Below are 16,211 nucleotides of genomic sequence, written 5' to 3' on the forward strand. Positions count from 1 at the left end.
GGTCTACTGGTCACTAAAATATACATAGTTCAGTAACAATAATTAGGATTTTGAATATCCAGTTTGTGTAATGGCCACATTATTGTTCCAGCCACCCTGTTGTGAGCATTATTGTACACTACCTACTGAGAAAGTGAACATGATCTTCACATGTTCCATATTATTCCAATCCATGCACCTCCAGCACAGCTCTGCTAAAAACTAAGCTTCTACTGCCCAGCTCTCTTCCAGGTCAGCAATGTGGCCTGTACTGTTTAGAAACTGAGATAAATTTCAGCCGCTTCCTTTATGACCTACTGGTCCCAATGCAAGTAAGCTGAGTGGCAGTTTCAAGAAAGAGATCCCACCTACTCTGATTTTATGTATGCATTTGCACAGAGACTTCTGATCTATTTTTGCAGAAAGGAAGGCCACAAATGTCACCCTTACTGAAAGGTTGTTTTTTTTAACCTTTTTTAACCTTATTAAGGCCTCTGAGCAAGTCTCATGTCAGCAAACCTGAGCATATTCAACAGAGTAAGGAATTTCTCTATGGATCTTAAAGGAGACCAGTAATATTTTAACTTCACACAAAACTTATACAACTTGATGTTCTGAAGGGCTTTGGTGGTGCTACAAGGAAACAATGTCCAAGAACTTTAGAGCAGCCTCCAATAATCATGCTTCTTTTCTACCCCTACTCACTTCCTGCGTCGATGCCGGTGCTCCTTGCCGTCAGTGTCATAGGTGGACTGTGCAGTATGCCGGTGCCGTCGGCGCCTTTCTCCATCAAGGTGTTCCCCTTCATCACCACCCCGTGGAGGCCTGCTCCCCTCACGGTGTCGAGACCGGCGCTCACCTTTGCCAGTCTCCTCACTGCCTCCCTCATCTGGTGTCCGGCGGTGAGCACGATGCCGCCGGTGCTCCCGATCACCATCGCCTGCATGGGGAGACCCACTTCGGCTCTCTTTGCTGCCTCGGTGGTGGCGATGTGGGTCCAAGACTTTGATACGCTCTGAATCACAGTCACCATGATAACTACGCTCAATGATAGCATTGTGCTCCTTGCTGGGATAATCAATCTCATGGTACCTGCCTTCTTGGCCAAAGTCAGTCTCTTTGCTGCTGCTCCGTGGGCGTCGTGGCTCAAAGCTACCTGAGTCAGGGCGCTCATAAGCACGAGGATCCCGTGCATGCTCATGGTAGCGAGGGGGCTTTCGTAGGAATTCCTCGGGCCTCTGCTGTCCAAAGTGTTGGTCCAGGGGTGGTTCACTGGGACGTGTCTTGTTGGTGTTGTTGTTGCGATTCTCCTGAGGGTCTACCACTAATGGCCGGTCTAAGTGGGTTTTCATGTCTGGCCGCATCTGCCGGGCATAATTGACCTTCCAGCGATCCTCAGGGTCCAGCTCATTGTATAGTGCTTCCCGACTTGCCAACAGGTTCTGCTTCCGCATCTCAGTTGTCCGTTGCTCCCATACTGATTTGGAGACTTTCTGGTTTTTTTGTTGTTCTTTCCTGAAGGCAAAGCAGATACTTGAAACACGCCCTCAACACAATTCCTGCCTAACCTCATAGCCTCAAAACATTCTAATTTTCCAGAATTGAATTTCTGATTTCTGTATTGGATCAACTAAACCCAGACAATACATCAGTTTTCCAGATGCAGCCAGAATGTACCAGCAGAGCAACATACAAGTCAAAAGATTGCAAATTTAAAGAAGATTCTAGAATGCAAATCTCAGTTTGCATGGAGTTGGTTCTGCTTGAAGCAGCATGCAAGATTAGGGGCAGAGTTCAAGTGATAGGCTGCACCTGGTATTCCCAATGCTGGTATTCCCAATGCTTGACACGAGCCTAGATGTATGCCACCATGACCCAGCCTAGGTCAGGATGTAGCAAGAAACAGACTGAAGATAAGCTTCTGTGGCTGGAGGTGTTTCTTGGTACTTGGTTTAGCCTCTTGCCCCCCCCCCCATTATCTTGACATGTCAGTTTCTGTCTAGGAATGTTAAAGGTCTCCTCTGCTTGAGCTATAGTAGCTGATAATTAGCCATACAATCTGCATCCCTCCTACCTCATTTTTTTAAAATTCTGTTAGGAGTAGCAAAGACTGGAATAGCAAGGGCCACACCCTACAGTCCCATCTCCCTGCTGTGCCTTGTGATACCACTGAAACTGCATGCTCTCTCTGCTTGGAAGGCTAGAATTAGAGTGTTGCAAAGGCCAACTTCACCATCAAGTTTTCTCCACAGTTGACAGGGATCCAAGTTTTCCCTGCCACCCTGACTGGGGGCCACTCATCGAGAATCAGACTTGTGGGCAAACCTGCCTAACTTTGTATCAGTGTGAGAAAGTACCCGAAGACCATGTGGGACAGAGGCTAAACAATACAGCACTTACACCGCTATCGACATGTTGGCTGCAGACAAAGGGCTCACTTCTGCTACCTCTTTTGCCTTCTGGAGGGCAAGTTTCTGATTGGCTGCTTCTTCTTCTTCTTGTTCATCCTGTGAAGCCCATATAGTACAAATAAGCTGCAATTGCCTTGAACCATCCTGAAGAAGTCTGGTGTTCATTTCTTGGCTAACAAAACAAAAGTCTGTGCCTACGACTTTGACCACAGGACAACCTAATGCTCATGGGAGAAGGCCTTCAATAATGGGGCACTTTCATATCAGTCCCTTTGATTCCTTCCATAGGCAGGAAAGAGGCTGAATTTCCTATGTAAGCAGCAGAGTACATTTACAGCAGAGGGGCAGTAAAATGAAAACAAGAGAGAAAGGGGATCATGAAGTTTCCTTCCAAGCATAAGAACTGGAAATTCAGGAGGCATCCAGATAGCAGCTTCCTCTAGTGGCTTTAAAACTAAACAGGAAGTCACAGAAAGGTTAGGAAGAATTACCATGTAGCACGGGATGCTGACATGTTCATCACTGCTGATTTGCCCTGTCAACTGCACTGACCCTGGGAGTGGCAGTGACCAGCACAGGGACTGGCCAAACCTACATACAGTTTGCAGTGTTTCAAGGATGCCAATTCAGAATGCCTGACAGAACAAGAATAATCAGGTATCAATGAAACTTGTCCAAGTAATGAACTATAACCTACCTTATGGTCACATCTTCCAGCATAATGTTACTAATACCAGATTTGATTGGACACCACTCACAATCCTATTTAAGGGAAACATGGATTCTCCCCTTCCCCAAAGATATCCAGCTGTCCTCGACCAGAGCCAGGGCTTTCTTGGCCCTGGTAGAACTCTCTGCCAACTTCCACCAGGGCCCTGTGGGACCCAGCTGAGCTCTGAGAAGCAGCAGGAGACAGAGCTGCTAGAGAGGTGAGTGTATTTTATTTGCTTTCAGCTGAGGGTACTGTGGGGGAGGACTGTCTTTGGGAGTGTGTGAGTTTTAAGTTGTTGCAGAATCCTGGCTGCTTGAGAAAGGGTGATTGTTTGACTGTAACTGGATTGCCTGGGTGCTGTATAGCTGCTGGCCCTGCCCTTTGCTGGTGAGGCTTCTATTTAAGGCTGCACCTCCCAATTATGAAGGCAGAATGCCAGCAGGGGGTTGGGGGCTATCCAGTGTTTTGCACAGAGTGTCACATGTATGACTATCTGCCCACTGGACAGAAGTCTTGGGTGTGTACCCGGTGCAAGGAGCTCCTGGTTCTCAGGAAACAAGTTTGCTCCCTTGAGGCCAAGGTGGCTGACCTGGAGAAGCAGAGACAGCCAGTTAGGCACATGGAGAAGACTCTCGGGGACTTGTTAGATATGCCCTACTCTGAATATGTCAGCCCCACCACTGTCAGGGAGCATGAGGGTTGAGAGGAAACAGGGCACCATGCTGAGGATAAGGGGAATGTGCCCTCAGAAGGGACCTGTTCTTCAGCTGGTGAACGGGTATCCCTTTGCACCAAAGAACCATCCCTGGGTTGGTTGGTTCTTGGTAGTTGGTGATTCGATCCTTAGGCAGGTAGACAGCTGGGTGGCAAACCCGCATACTGGCTGTATGGTGACTTGCCCTCTGGTGTGAAGGTAGCGGACATTACGCATGTTCTAGATAGGCTGGTAGATAGTGCTGGGGAGGAGCCAGTGTTCGTGGTACATGTTGGCACCAACAATGTGGGGAAATGCAGTCGTGAGGTCCTGGAGGAAAAATTTAGGCTGCTAAGCAGGAAACGCAAGGCCAGGACCTCGAAGGTAGCCTTCTCAGAAGTGTTACCTGTTCCACAAGCAGGGACGGAGAGACAGGCACAGATCAGGAGTCTCAATACATGGATGAGACGATGGTGTAGGGAGGAAGGGTTCAAGTTTGTTAGGCACTGGGATGCTTTTTGGAACAAGAAGGAGCTGTACAAAAGAGACAGCTTGTCCCGAGAAGGAACCAGGCTGCTGGCACTTAAAATCAAGAAGGTGGCAGGGCAGTTTTTAAACTGAATATTCGGGGAAAGCCGACAGGAAATGAAAAGTCTCTGGTTTGTGATGGCTCATCTCAAAGAGATGAAGGGGTAACTGTTACTTTTCTACAGGGAAATGGACTGTGGCTAAAAATATGGTCTGCCTGGCAAGGTCTCAAGTAGCAGGAGGAAGTTTGCAGATCTAGTATGCATGGGAAATTATAGATATTTATATACAAGTGCTAGAAGTCTCTGTGGTAAAATTGCGGAGTTGGAATGCTTGGTGTTGGGGGGAAGATAGACATTGTGGGTATTTCAGAAACTTGGTGGGATGAGGGATATGGTGATTCCAGGTTATAAATTATATTAGAAGGATGGGGGGGGGTCAAGGCTTGGAGGTGGGGTGGCTCTGTATGTCAGAGAGGATATACAGTCCAGTAAGATTGAGAGGGTAAAAGAATTGGACTCACTTCTGGAAATGCTATGGGTCAAAACAGTGGGCCCAAAAGGAAGCTTAACACTGGGAGTTTGTTATTGCTCACCAGATCAAAAGATAGGGGAGGATTCTAAAATGATGAATGAATTAAAGATAGTGGCTAGACAAAATAACTGTGTTATAATAGGCGATTTTAACTACCCACACATTGATTGAGTCAATATGTGTCCGGGAAAAAGAGATTGAGTTTCTAGACACTCTCAACAACTGTGCTATGGAGCAGATGGTCACAGAACCTACCAGGGGAGAGGCGATTCTGGATTTGGTCCTAAGTAACGCCCAAGACCTGGTGAGAGATGTAAAAGTGATTACACCACTTGGGAGCAGTGACCATAATGTTATTGAGTTCAACATTTGTATAAATAGGGAGTTGCCCAAAAAGACCAACACAACCACTTTAAAAGGGGTAACTTCTCCGATATGAGGGTACAAGTGAGGAGGAAACTGAAAGGAAAGGTAGAAAGGGTCAAAACCATTGGGGAAGCTTGGAGACTACTTAAAAATACAATCCTAGAAGCTCAGAAAAAATATATACCGCAGGTTAGGAAAGGCACAAATAGATATAGAAAAAGGCCTGCATGGTTAACAAACAAAGTAATGGAAGCTGTAACGATAAGGATTCCTTTAAGCAGTGGAAAGCTAGTCTCAGTGAGGTTGATAAAAGTGAATACAGGCTGTGGCAAATAAAATGCAAGTCTGTGAGGCAGGCAGGCAAAAAGGGAATATGAGGAGCATATTGCAAAAAACATAAAGACAAACAATAAAACTTTCTTCAAATACATTAGAAGCAGGAAACCATCCAGGGAGGCAGTGGGGCCCTTGGATGACCAAGGGGTAAAAGGAGTACTGAAGGATGATAGGAAAATGGCTGAGAAGCTAAATGCATTTTTTGCCTCTGTCTTCATTGTGGAAGATGAGAAGTGCTTGCCCACTCCAGAACCGCTGATTTCAGGAGGGGTGTTGAAAGACCTGAGTCAGATTGAGGTGACGAGAGAGGAGGTCCTATGACTGATAGACAACTTAAAAACTGATAAATCACCAGGCCCAGATGGCATATATCCGAGAGTTCTGAAAGAACTCAAATGTGAACTTGTGGATCTCCTGACAAAAATATGTAATCTTTCCTTAAAATCTGCCTCCATTCCTGAGGACTGGAAGGTAGCTAATGTTACCCCCATCTTTAAAAAGGGTTCTAGAGGAGATCCGGGAAATTACAGGCCAGTCAGTCTGCTGTCAATACCAGGTAAGTTGGTGGAAATGGTTATTAAGGAAAGATTGATGAACAAAACCTATTGAGGCAGACTCAGCATGGGTTCTGTAAGGGAAGATCTTGTCTCACTAACCTGTTAGTGTTCTTTGAGGGAGTTAACAAACATGTGGACAAGGGGGATCCAACAGATGTTGTTTACCTTGACTACCAGAAAGTGTTTGATAAAATTCCTCATCAAAGGCTCCTAAGTAAGCTCAAAAACCATGGGGTACCGCAGGGATCAGTACTTCGTCCACCGCTTTTTAACTTGTTCATTAATGATTTGGAGTTGGGAGTAAGCAGTGAAGTGGCTAAATCGGCGGATGATACGAAGTTGTTCAGGGTGGTGAAAACCAGTGAGGATCCTCACACGCTCTTTTGGAGCCCCCCAAATTTGGGTGGGCTCAGCTCGTCCCCCTGGAGGGGGGATGAGTAGCAGGGGGCTTGTTTCGGCCATCCCCAGCATATGGCAAATGCAGGGGTGTGGCAGTTACTGCCCCAGAAGCTGGAGCGACAGATGGAGCAAAGCATGGCCACCATGCTTTGCCTAGCCGCAACCTTCTTTTTTAACTTTTGTTGAACTAAACGTAAACAGCAACACTGGTATTTTGTGAGTACGCGCATTTCTAATTTGGACAACAGAGAAGACTTCTGACAAAGGTACCCTGAATTTGTATGCCCAGAAATAGAGGTGAACAGCAGACAGAAAAGGAATGGGGAAAATATTTGGTTGGATGTTGTTGTGTTTTTTTTTCCTTCGGGGCTAAAAACTTTGTTTAGAAAGGACTGACAACCATGCCTGACATCCTAGAGGATTACTAAAAACCGAGCTAGTTAGAGTGAAATTAATTGTGTAGCGATAATGGCGTCTATAGAAGGAACTGAGGAGGAGGAGTTTGATGATGACATGAATGTGGGAGACCTGACTGTGGAGCAATTTCTGAAGCTGTTGAGGGATGAATTGCAAAAAGGCTTCAAGGAAGCTTGTACGAAAGTATTTGAAAAATGGCAGACTGAGCAACTGGTTATGGAAAAGGAGGAAGAATTGGCACAGGACCACAGAGGGTTGCGGAAAACCAGACTTGTTATCCTAAGGAGGTGTCTATTGATATACAGCCTCTATCAATTATAGGAGTGAAAAAGAAAATAATGAGGCTGTCCTATTCGAAGGCAGAACCAATAAAAAAGAATGTTCAACTAATTTCCTGTAAAGAAAAGAGAAATTTGAAAAAAAGGAGAGCAAAACGACATGTGTGGAAATTTAAGACTGAAAATAAAGCATTGGACCTAAAGTGGTGGAAACATAGCGGGAGGAGTCCAGAAGTAAATTTCCACACATATAAAGAGAGAAGACATGTGGACTCATTGGTACAAAAAAGTAAACTACAGATCCATAGGAAAAAAGTCAAGTTGTATGAAGTGTGGAATATTTAATTTTGTTGATATATGTTTAACTGGAAAATGAATTTGTGGTCATGTTATAATATGATATTGATGAATAAATCAGTTGTTATTTTTCTTATTCCTTATTTAATCTTTTGGTAAAACAGCAAACATTTTTTATTCTTTCTTTTCGTTTTCTGTTTAGTTTAGTTAATTAATCACTATGCTGTTCTTAGTCACTGACTTGACTTTGTATAAATGAAAAATATAGAGGCAAGTATTTTACAGAATACTGAAATAAACAGTCATGAAAGAGGATTAATTAGGGTCAAGTATTGTGTGAAATAGAGTAGATAGGAAAACCCTGAGGTATACATATCTAATAAGGAACAACCTGAAAAAATTAGTAAGATATGGTTTTATGGTTCTGAAATTGTGAGAACTTGGACTATGATGGATAGAAATGATTTGAATAAAAAGTGTAGTTAAAGTTAAGGTGGTGGTAGAATTGGGTGTTTATCCAGGATTGGTTATATGTAGTTTGTAAGTTGTTGTGAATGGATAACATATAGGAGGAAAATATAGATCTATAGGAACAAAGTGAAGATTAATGAAGGGGTCAGATATTTTTTTGTTGATGTAAGCTCAATTGGAAAAAATGAATATATAATTCTAGCTATAATGAGATATTGATAAATGAAATGCAAAATATAGAGGTAGAAAATTGGTAGACTACTGAAGTGAAAAGTAATGAAAGGGGATGAAATGTGGCTAGTTAATATCCGTGAAGTTGTGAGAACCTTACCAAGTGAGAAAAAAGTCTAAACTGAATTGTTAAAATTAATTTAGAACAGGGCTATTTTTGGGCAGGAACGCACAGGAATGGAGTTCCGGCTGGCTCCCAAGTTGGCCACGCCCAGCAGGAACTCATTAGCATAATAGGCCACACCCAACAGCAGAAACTCATTAGGATTGGCTACATTAGGGGTGTGTGGCCTAACATGCAAAGGAGTTCCTGCTACAAAAAAAGGCCCTGGGTTTTGACAACAAACAAGGTAAACAGAATAATAAGCAAAAGGTGGGTGTGGCTGGATAACCACACTTCTGGTAACATGTGGGTGCGGTCTAATGTGCTAATGAGCTGTGCTGTCAGGGGTGTGGCCCAATATGCTAATGACTTCCTGCTGTTGGGTGTGGCCTATTATGCTAATGAGTTCCTGCTGGGCTTTTTTTACAAAAAGAGCCCTGATTTAGAATATATTCTCTAGTTAAACCTTAAAAGTTGACGGTTGTAGAACTGTGTGCTTAATTGTGAACAGTTCTAATTCTATTGTCAAGAATTAACTTGCACAAAGCATATAGTTAAACCTTAAAAGATAGTTGTTATAGAAGTGTGTGCTTAGTTGTGAACTGTTCTAACTTTATTGTCAAGAACTAGGTTGTGTTACTATATATAGAAAATATTTGTAGTGTATGTCATGTCTTTTGTTTTTATGTTTATGTGGTGTATGTCTATCATTCCTGATAATGCAATAAATATATAAAAAAGAGGGAATTGGATAAACATATGGAGCAGAGGTCCATCAGTGGCTATTAGCCACAAGGTATAGATAGGAACTTTCCGTCTGGGGCAAGTGATGCTCTGTAATCTTGGTGATTGGGGGATGGAACAGTGGGACGTCTCCTGGTGTCCTGGCCCTGCTGGTGGACCTCCTGATGGCATCTGGTATTTTTGGCCACTGTGTGATAGACTGGGTGGGCCATTGGCCTGATCCAATATTGGCTTCTTTATGTTCTTAATGCAATTCCGCAGGGCCTGTAAAGCAGAGATTTTCCGCCATGCTTTTGGTTGAGGACAGCAATGGTTTTCCCTCATAGCTGGTACCCTCCTCTTCTTTTTTCCATCTTGCCTGCTTTGGCCTCCTCCTAACCTGCCCATGAGACGAAAGAACAGTCCAGAGAGGGTTTTAGACTAAAGTACAAACACCATCTGGAGATTGTAAAATTAGGATTAATTGATCTGCCGATATTAAATTGTATTTGCATGTTTTTAACCTGTTGTAAACCACCCAGAGTCCTGTGTACTCAGGGATGGGGTGATTCAGAAATTTAATTAATAATAATAATAATCATCTCCTATAAATACCACTCAACCATCATATTGAATTAGAAAGTATTCCTACAGTTTCGTGGGCCCTTATGCTGAAAAAGAAGTCCCACCTTGGTGAGCTCCTGTGCATTGGCTAGATTATCCACAGCGATAGCCAAGAAGACGTTGAGCAAGGTGTCTGAATGTTGAGAGTGAAGGCAAAGCAATAGCAGATCTAATATAACTTCACTTGACTATTACAAGAGCATTCTAATGTCTGGGCTTCCCGTAAGATTAGGCCACAGATTACTTAAACTACACTGCTTACTTGAGAAAGACTGGGTTCATCCATCACACCCTTTAGTTTAATTTTAATGTTTTGCACTCTTTACAGAATGGATGTTCCCAATGACTATATGATTTCAACACTTAAGAAGAAGGCTAGATTGCCTTGCAATAATCTTTAGTTTCTATGAAAAGTATTGACTAAGAGGCTATCTCTAGGGACAAGTATGAACCGGCTCACGAACTGATGTTTGTGATTAATTTTGGCTGGTTTGTGGTTCGCGAACTAAAGTTCATGGCAGGTCAACTGGCATGAACTTTCCACAAACTTTCAAGCTGTTTGTGGCAGTTCATGAATGGACACATTCCAGACAGTCTCCACTTGATTAAAATGTTTACCAAACTTCAAAGCAACAAGTTCCCAAAGCAACTTCAAAGCAACAGCTTCAAACCCATTTGCGAGCAAGACATTAATAGTGCATTATCTGCATAATTAATATCAATAGATATGTAGAACCAAGTCTAGGGCTATGGCCATCATCTCTGGACAGGGTTGGTGTGTGTAGCTTGCAGTTTTGAACCTGTGCCTCACATTTCCCTCAAAAGCACTTTCCTGGGGGCATCTTTGGGGGCCATAACTCAGACCCCCTAAATCTAATATGCACATAGCTTAGAGAGCATGTAGGGGAGCATCAGGGGGAGGTTCCCTGTGACTCTGATGTCTCTAGCTTGCACAGGGTCCATTCTATATACTCCTGGACCTTCTGAACCTGTGACTGTCATTTTCCCAGAAAGCACTTTCCTGGGGGCACCTTCTTTGGGGGGCTGAAACATGGACCCTGTAAATCCAATCCTCACCAAACATGGAGGGCAGGTAGAGGAGCGTCGGCTGGAGATTCCCTGTGAGTTTGGTGTCTCTAGCATGCCAGAGGGATGTTCTACCACATCATGAAACCTGATGAACTGAACCAGTTTATTTAGTGCCTAAAAGTTTGTGATGGTTTGTGGTTTGCAAACCACATTTTCCCAGTTCATACCCATCCCTAGCCATCTCTGGACTGCCCCCTGCTAACTGAACAGGCTGTGCATTTCTTCACTTACTAAATTCAAATCAAATCAAACCTTTAATGGCGTACAGAATAAACTAGGACAGATTACAGCACTGTCAGAATAAGAGGAATAAAAAAGAGAGATGTATACTATTAAAATTTAAATATAACATTGACTCATCACTGTGTCTTATCTTGATGGATCGTTATGGCACATTGAAGAAATGAAACAACCTTCTCAGTTATGCCAGGAAAAACATCATTCAAAATATATTGGACCTTAACATGATCAAACAATCCCATCTTATTTTCAGGAATAGGGTCAAGATTCTTAAAACAAATGTTTGCATAAAAAGGGCAATAAAAGAGGATATGTGAGATTGTTTCAATACATTTTAACTTACGGGCAAAGTCTAGCAGAATTCTTTCTTTTGAAATCTACCATATAAAACTGCTGATGGCATTATGTTAAATCTGTCCAAAGAGAAGGCTCTATGTTGCTGGGGACTTTGTAGAGAGTAAAGGTCATGTGACCTACACTGAATGTAATCCCTAACCTCAAAGTTTTATTAGCAGCACTGTAAAGATTTTGTAGTTCAATATCCAAAACTCTACATTTGATCATTCGAAATGCCTCCACTTGTGGGAGCATAAGTAGTGAGTCTAAGGATAAGCCAATCGTGTTGATCTTTTTCTCAATGAAGGCTAGCCAATTAGAAGATCTAGATTCCAAAAGCATTTGGAAAATACGACTGTAAGGGTCAGAATTATAATATAATTCCAGGCATAAGCATCCCAGGGTGCTAAAAGAAATTGCAGATGTTATTTCAGAGCCTCATCTTTGAGATTTCCTGGAGTACTGGTGTTGTGCCGGAAGACTGGAGAAGAATGAATGCTGTCCCGATCTTCAAGAAGGGAAAAAGACAGACCCAGGAAATTACAGGCCTGTCAGTTTGACATTAATACCTGGAAAAATTCTAGAGCAGATTATTAAACGCTCTGTCTGTGAATGGAATGAGTTAATTGGTAGTAGCCAGCATGGGTTTATCAAGATTAAGTAATGCCAGACCGACCTTATGCTGTGGACATAGTGTATCTAGATTTCAGTAAAGCATTTTTAAAAGTCTCTCATGATATCCTTGAAGATAAGCTGGTTAAATGTGGGCTGGATGGTGCAACCGTTGGATGGATTCACGGTTGGTTGAAAAATCATACCCAACGAGTGCTTGGGTGGAGGGAAGTCTCCAGTGGAATGCCGCAGGGCTCAGTCTTGGGCCCGGTGTTGTTCAATGCTTTTATAAATGACTTGGAGAAAGACATAGAGGGGATGCTTATCAAATTTGCAGATGACATGAAGCTGGGTGGGATTGCTAATTCTGAAAAAGACAGAGTCAGGATTCAAAATGATCTACATAGGCTGGAACAGTGGGTTGAGACAAATAACATGAATTTTAATAGAGATAAGTGCAAAGTCCTACACTTAGGTATAAAAAATCAAAGGCACAGATACAGAATGGGAGGGACTTGGCTTGACAGCAGCACATGTGAAAGGGACCTGGGTGTTCTGGTTGATCACAAGCTAAACATGAGCCTGCAGTGCAATGTGACTGCGAAGAAAGCTAATGCAATCTTAGGATGTATTAACAGAAGCATTGTGTCCAGATCATGGGAAGTGGTAGTTCCGCTCTATTCTGCTATGGTCAGGCCTCACCTGGAGTACTGTGTCCAGTTTTGGACACCACATGTTAAGAAGGATGTTGACAAGCTCGAGCATGTCCAGAAGAGGCAACCAGGATGGTGAGAGGGTTGGAATCCAAGTCTTATGAGGAAAAGCTGAAAGAGTTCGGTATGTTTAGCCTGGGAAAGAGAAGTCTTAGAGGGGACATGATTGCAGTCTTCAAGTATTTGAAGGGCTGTCATGTAGAAGATGGAGCAGATCTATTCTCTCTTGCTCCGGATTGCAAGGCTAGATCTAATGGGTGGAAATTACAAGAGAGTCGATACTGGCTAAATATCAGGAGAAACTTCCTAAGAGTGGTTGAGCAGTGGAACAGACTACCTCGGGAGGTGGTGGATGCTCCTTCGCTGGATGTTTTCAAGCAGAGGCTGGACGACCATTTTTCGGGTATGTTGTAGGGCTATCTTTCGGCTATGCTCCTGCAGAGCACAGAGGGTTGGACTAGATGACCTGCAAGTTCCTTCCAACTCTGTGATTCTATGCATATGGCATGCAATGTGGCATTCCCAGAGTTTTGCAAAGAAATTTGGCTTGGATACTTTCCAAGGAATAATCAAAAGCGCCAATTCATAATGGGATGTCATATAACAATTGTGCACCTATTTTCAAACTTTCAAAGCAGTGGGGAGAAATTGATTACCTTAGTTATAGAAAAAATGTGTAATAGCCTGGGCACTAGACTTAAGTTATGTTAGTTGCAGACTTTTGATGAACAATCCAAGCGGCATTATATTGAAAATGGATACCTAGGTACTTAAAATGTTTAACCTGCTCTACTCTGTTTCCATTGAATTCCCATTTAAATAGTTTCCAGATTCTTGAGAAAACAAGGATTTTTAAGTTTTCATAGTTCAATTGGAGCTTATTAGATGCAAAGTACTCGGCATTTAAAAGACGCTTCAAACCCACTTGCGAGCAAAACATTAATAGTGCACCATCTGCATAAAGTAATAGGGGTACAAGTGTAGATCCAAGTCTAGGGTTATGGCCATCAGCTCCAGACAGGGTTGGTGCAAAACCATTAGGGAAAAGATTAAATAAAAAAGGAGCTAAAATACAGCCCCGTTTATTAGTAGGAATTTGGGTGGTTAACTTTCCAGCTAGGGAGCATTTAACCTGACAAATAGTAGAAGTATGTAATTTTCTGATGAGCAAAAGCAATCTCTTATTGATATTCATTTTGTTTAATTTATCCGAGAGTAAATCTCTGCCTATAGAGTCAAAAGCTCCTTTAAGGTCTAGGAAAGCAGTACATCTTAAAATTTGCTTTCCTAGTGTATTTGTTCACCAGATGAGATAGGATAGTACAGTGATAGTACAGGCTTTCCCCTGGTGAAAGCCCACTTACTCTGGCCTCAAAATTTATTGTTGTGTCTTCCAGATAGTGAGTTTCGATAGTAAATGCTTGGCATACAGCTTCCCAATTATAGAAAGGAGACTTATAGGTTTAAAATGCGAGGTGGACATACAGTCATCTTTTTTTAATAAATAGGCACTATTACTGCATTTGTCCAAGCCTCTGGCATTAAGTTGGTTCTGTCAACCATCATAAAAAGAACAACAAGTGGCCCACCATTCCAGATCTGATTTTAAAAGTTCAGGAGATATCACATCCAGTCCAGAAGCATTCCACACCTTTCACTTGCTAAAATGAGACAGGAAGAGAGCAAGGTACTTGCCACAATAATCAAAGTCAAAAACTAAGCTAGAAGAACTACTGAGGAAATCTGGCTTCCAGGTTCCTGCTACTGGTATAATCATTAGGTATTTTCTCCCCTCTCAGAGTTCACGGTCTAGTCCCATAAGCATAAAGAACAATTGTATTTTTCAACAAAGGATACAGTTACCGAACAAGGTCAGTACAATGAAATAGATTGAGAACACCATTCCTTTATTGACACCACCCTGAGATTGGATACCGTCATACATCACTGCGTTCCAGTCTTCACCAGTCAAGATCTAAAAGACATAATATATAGCTAGAAATTTCAGGTATCAGACACAAAGCTGATAGATTCACTAGCCCTGAGAGCCAATTTGGTGTAGTGCAGGGGTGGCCAAATTGCAGTTTGGGAGCCGCCTATGGCTCTTTCACACAGTCTAATGTTAATAAAAAGCAAATTTCCATATTTTTCAATAAAAATGTATGTGTCATATTTGTTCATGTCTTGCGGCTCTCAAACATCTGACGTTTATTCTATGTGGCTGTTAGGTTAAGTAAGTTTGGCCACCCTTGGTGTAGTGGTTAAGTGCGTGGACTCTAATCTGGGAGAACTGGGTTTGATTCCTCCACTTGCAGCTGCTGGATGACCTTGGGCAAGCCATAGTTCTGTCAGAGCTGCTCTTGAAAGAGCAGTTTCTGTCAGAGCTTTCTGTTATGGGGAGGGGAAGGGAAAGGAGTTTGTAAGCCACTCTGACTTTGAGTGAAGGGCGGGGTATAAATCCAATCTCTTCCTCCTCCTCCTCCTCCTCTTCTTCTTCATACTACAAAGGGACTTCAATAATGCTCATGCAAGAAAAGTAATGCTATCTTTAACTAATAAAATTGGACATTTTTCATGGAATCTGTGGAGAAATGCATTTTATTTTGGGACGTGGGGTTAGCACAAACCTCACACTTGGTTTTAAAAAGTTTTTTTGTGTGCACAGAAGATGAACAGAAGGGGGGAAGTCAATTGCTTCCAAGTATCGTCCATCATGCCAGTGGCTCTAGTGAGGACGGAGCCATCAAGGCTTTATAAGTAAAAGTGGCCAACCTGGCTGAAGACAATGAAGTGGCCATCACTGGATATTCCTCTGTCCTATTAGTGTTTTCTGCCAGTAAATGAAGCCTTTGTAGTTTTGTTGATGTTCCCTCAATGACCTCTCCCTCCTGCCCTATGTTTTAATTGGTGAATCTATATTTTGACATCTGTACTTTATTTATGGGTTTAAATTGGTTTTATAATTGTTTAATAATGTTCTGCGTTTAGTTGTTATTTGCCTTGGTGGCCCTGACTGGGCAGAAAAATGGATTATAAATTCTGAAAATAAATAAACAGAACTCAAAGGAATAAAGCAAAGAGCATTTGTGTGAGCACACCTTTACAGTGAACAGAAAAAAGAGGTTTATAAAACAGTGGCATACACTATGAAAGAATTAGAATTAAATAAATGGGGACTAGCAAGAAAATTCCAGGGAGGGCGCAGTCCTTTCCCCACTTTGCTTCCTTCCCCTCTCCCCTTCTCTCTCAAACTTCCCCCCCTTTCTTCCCTTCCCTTTCTATGTCAACCATAACCCCCACTCTATTTCTCTCCCCTTCTCGGATCCCCCCCCCACTTTCTCCACTCCTGTAATCTGTCAACATACCCCCTTCTCTTTTGACTCCACCCCTTCTCCATCAATCTATCTCTCCCCTTCTTGAGCAACCGGCATCCGTTCTATTTCTCCCCCTCTTTCTCCCTCTCCCCTTATCTGTCAACCTGCTCTCCCTCTCATTTGCCTTATCCCTTCTCCATCAATCTCCCCCTCCCCTTCTCTATCAGCCTAACCCCATCACTATTCC

At 42.7% G+C, this 16,211-nt stretch overlaps 1 protein-coding gene across 1 annotated transcript in view; it reads right to left on the minus strand.

Moving 5' to 3' along the window:
- CACNA1A (calcium channel, voltage-dependent, P/Q type, alpha 1A subunit) overlaps positions 1-16,211 on the minus strand; it is a 345,585-nt gene that overhangs the window by 129,412 nt on the left and 199,962 nt on the right. Inside the window, exons 16-19 of the mRNA XM_015418872.1 lie at positions 14,508-14,625; positions 9,726-9,793; positions 2,380-2,486; positions 685-1,494 (exon numbers count right to left, since the gene is read on the minus strand). Coding sequence (XP_015274358.1) covers positions 685-1,494; positions 2,380-2,486; positions 9,726-9,793; positions 14,508-14,625 — 1,103 coding nt within the window. The remainder of the gene's footprint in view (positions 1-684; positions 1,495-2,379; positions 2,487-9,725; positions 9,794-14,507; positions 14,626-16,211) is intronic.

The sequence above is a fragment of the Gekko japonicus genome, unplaced genomic scaffold, assembly GCF_001447785.1.
Source record: "Gekko japonicus isolate JY-2015 unplaced genomic scaffold, Gekko_japonicus_V1.1 scaffold1769, whole genome shotgun sequence".
In the NCBI taxonomy this organism is placed as follows: domain Eukaryota; kingdom Metazoa; phylum Chordata; class Lepidosauria; order Squamata; family Gekkonidae; genus Gekko; species Gekko japonicus.